The sequence below is a fragment of the Corvus brachyrhynchos genome, unplaced genomic scaffold (assembly GCF_000691975.1).
Source record: "Corvus brachyrhynchos isolate BGI_N302 unplaced genomic scaffold, ASM69197v1 scaffold72, whole genome shotgun sequence".
In the NCBI taxonomy this organism is placed as follows: Eukaryota; Metazoa; Chordata; class Aves; order Passeriformes; family Corvidae; genus Corvus; species Corvus brachyrhynchos.
The window spans coordinates 2,025,325-2,026,632 of record NW_008236763.1 but is presented as its reverse complement, the minus strand read 5'-3'; the positions used below and the strand labels follow the sequence as shown (position 1 = coordinate 2,026,632).

The 1,308-nt window shown below is 63.2% G+C and overlaps 1 protein-coding gene across 1 annotated transcript in view; it reads right to left on the bottom strand.

Annotated features, from left to right (window-relative positions):
• Positions 1 to 1,308, bottom strand: part of SOX13 (SRY-box 13) — a 10,917-nt gene that overhangs the window by 4,220 nt on the left and 5,389 nt on the right. The window contains exons 5-7 of the mRNA XM_017727248.1: positions 920 to 1,092; positions 288 to 356; positions 3 to 140 (exon numbers count right to left, since the gene is read on the bottom strand). Coding sequence (XP_017582737.1) covers positions 3 to 140; positions 288 to 356; positions 920 to 1,092 — 380 coding nt within the window. The remainder of the gene's footprint in view (positions 1 to 2; positions 141 to 287; positions 357 to 919; positions 1,093 to 1,308) is intronic.

Sequence of the window (1,308 nt, the reverse complement as noted above, 5' to 3'; positions counted from 1 at the left end):
ACGGGCCGGGGGGGCCCCGACTGACCTGGTTTGCAGGGGATGGGCTGGATGGGCAGCGCCAGCTGGGACTCGGGGGTGACCGGGAGGGGCTGGTGGCTGGGGGTGAAGGCGGGGATCATCACGTAGGGCATGTTGACCTGCTGGAGGGGACAGGGACAGGGCAGAGAGACACGGGATCAACGCTGTCACCCACGGGAGGGGACAGCAGGACGTGGGGAGGCTGCGGTCACCCAGCACAGGGAGGGGGACACGGGGAAGGGGACAGGGGAGGTGTCCCCCGCCTTTACCTGGATCTGCTGCTGTAGGAGGTTGATCTTGTGCTGCTGCTGGATGAGCTGCTGCTGCTGCTTGGCGATCTGGGGAGGGGACAGAGGGTTGGTGACATCAAGGACAGCGCTGGGCTGGCCTCCAGCCCGGCAGAACCCACCCAGAACCACAAAAAAGGGTCTGCAGAGGGTCCCCAGGGTGGTGGGAAGGGCAGGAGGAAGGACTGAGCTGCCCCTGAGCCACCTCGAGGGACACAAGGGCTGGCAGGGACCTGTCACCCCCACCGTGGGGTGTCACAGCAGTGTCACCCCTGCCCTTGGGAGAGGAAAAATTGGTGTTCAGGGATCAGGGAGGAGCTGGGGCGGTTTGTTCATCTTAAGGAGCTCAACCCCCGTCTCCTTCCACCCTTGGTCCTCCCAGCTCCAAGGGAGTGAGGCAGGGAGGCTTTGGGATGGGAAAACGGCACCCCAAAGCCACCTCCCTGCCACTCCCAAGGGCCGCCTGTCATGCTCCTGTGGCCCCAAAGGGATCCCTGGAGGGATGGGGGTCCCCACCTGCTCCTGCGACCCCAAAGGGATCCCTGGAGGGATGGGGGGTCCCCATTTGCTCCTGCGACCCCAAAGGTATCCCTGGAGGGATGGGGGGTCCCCACCTGTTCCTGCTGCTGCCGTGCCAGCTCCATCTGCTGCTGTTGCTTCTCGAAGAGCATTGTGGCCATGTTCTTCTGCTCCGAGTGCGCCGTCAGGAGCTGGTCCCGCAGCGTGGACAGCTGGTTGATCATCACCAGCAGCTGCAGCTCCTTCTCTGCCAGGCTCTCCTGGGTCCCTGGGGGTGAAAAAGCCGCCTGCATGAGCATCAGGGAGGAGGAGAGGGTCAGCAGCACGATGCGGGATGGAGGTGGTTTTATTTAAGGAGTGCAATTCCCATTCCCTTTGGGGAGGGAGATGGGAAATCTTTGGGGTGGGCACGGAAAATGTGAAGCAGAGAAGTCCAACAGCCACCGGTGCCGCGTCTGGGTGACCAGGGAATGTCAGATTTGGG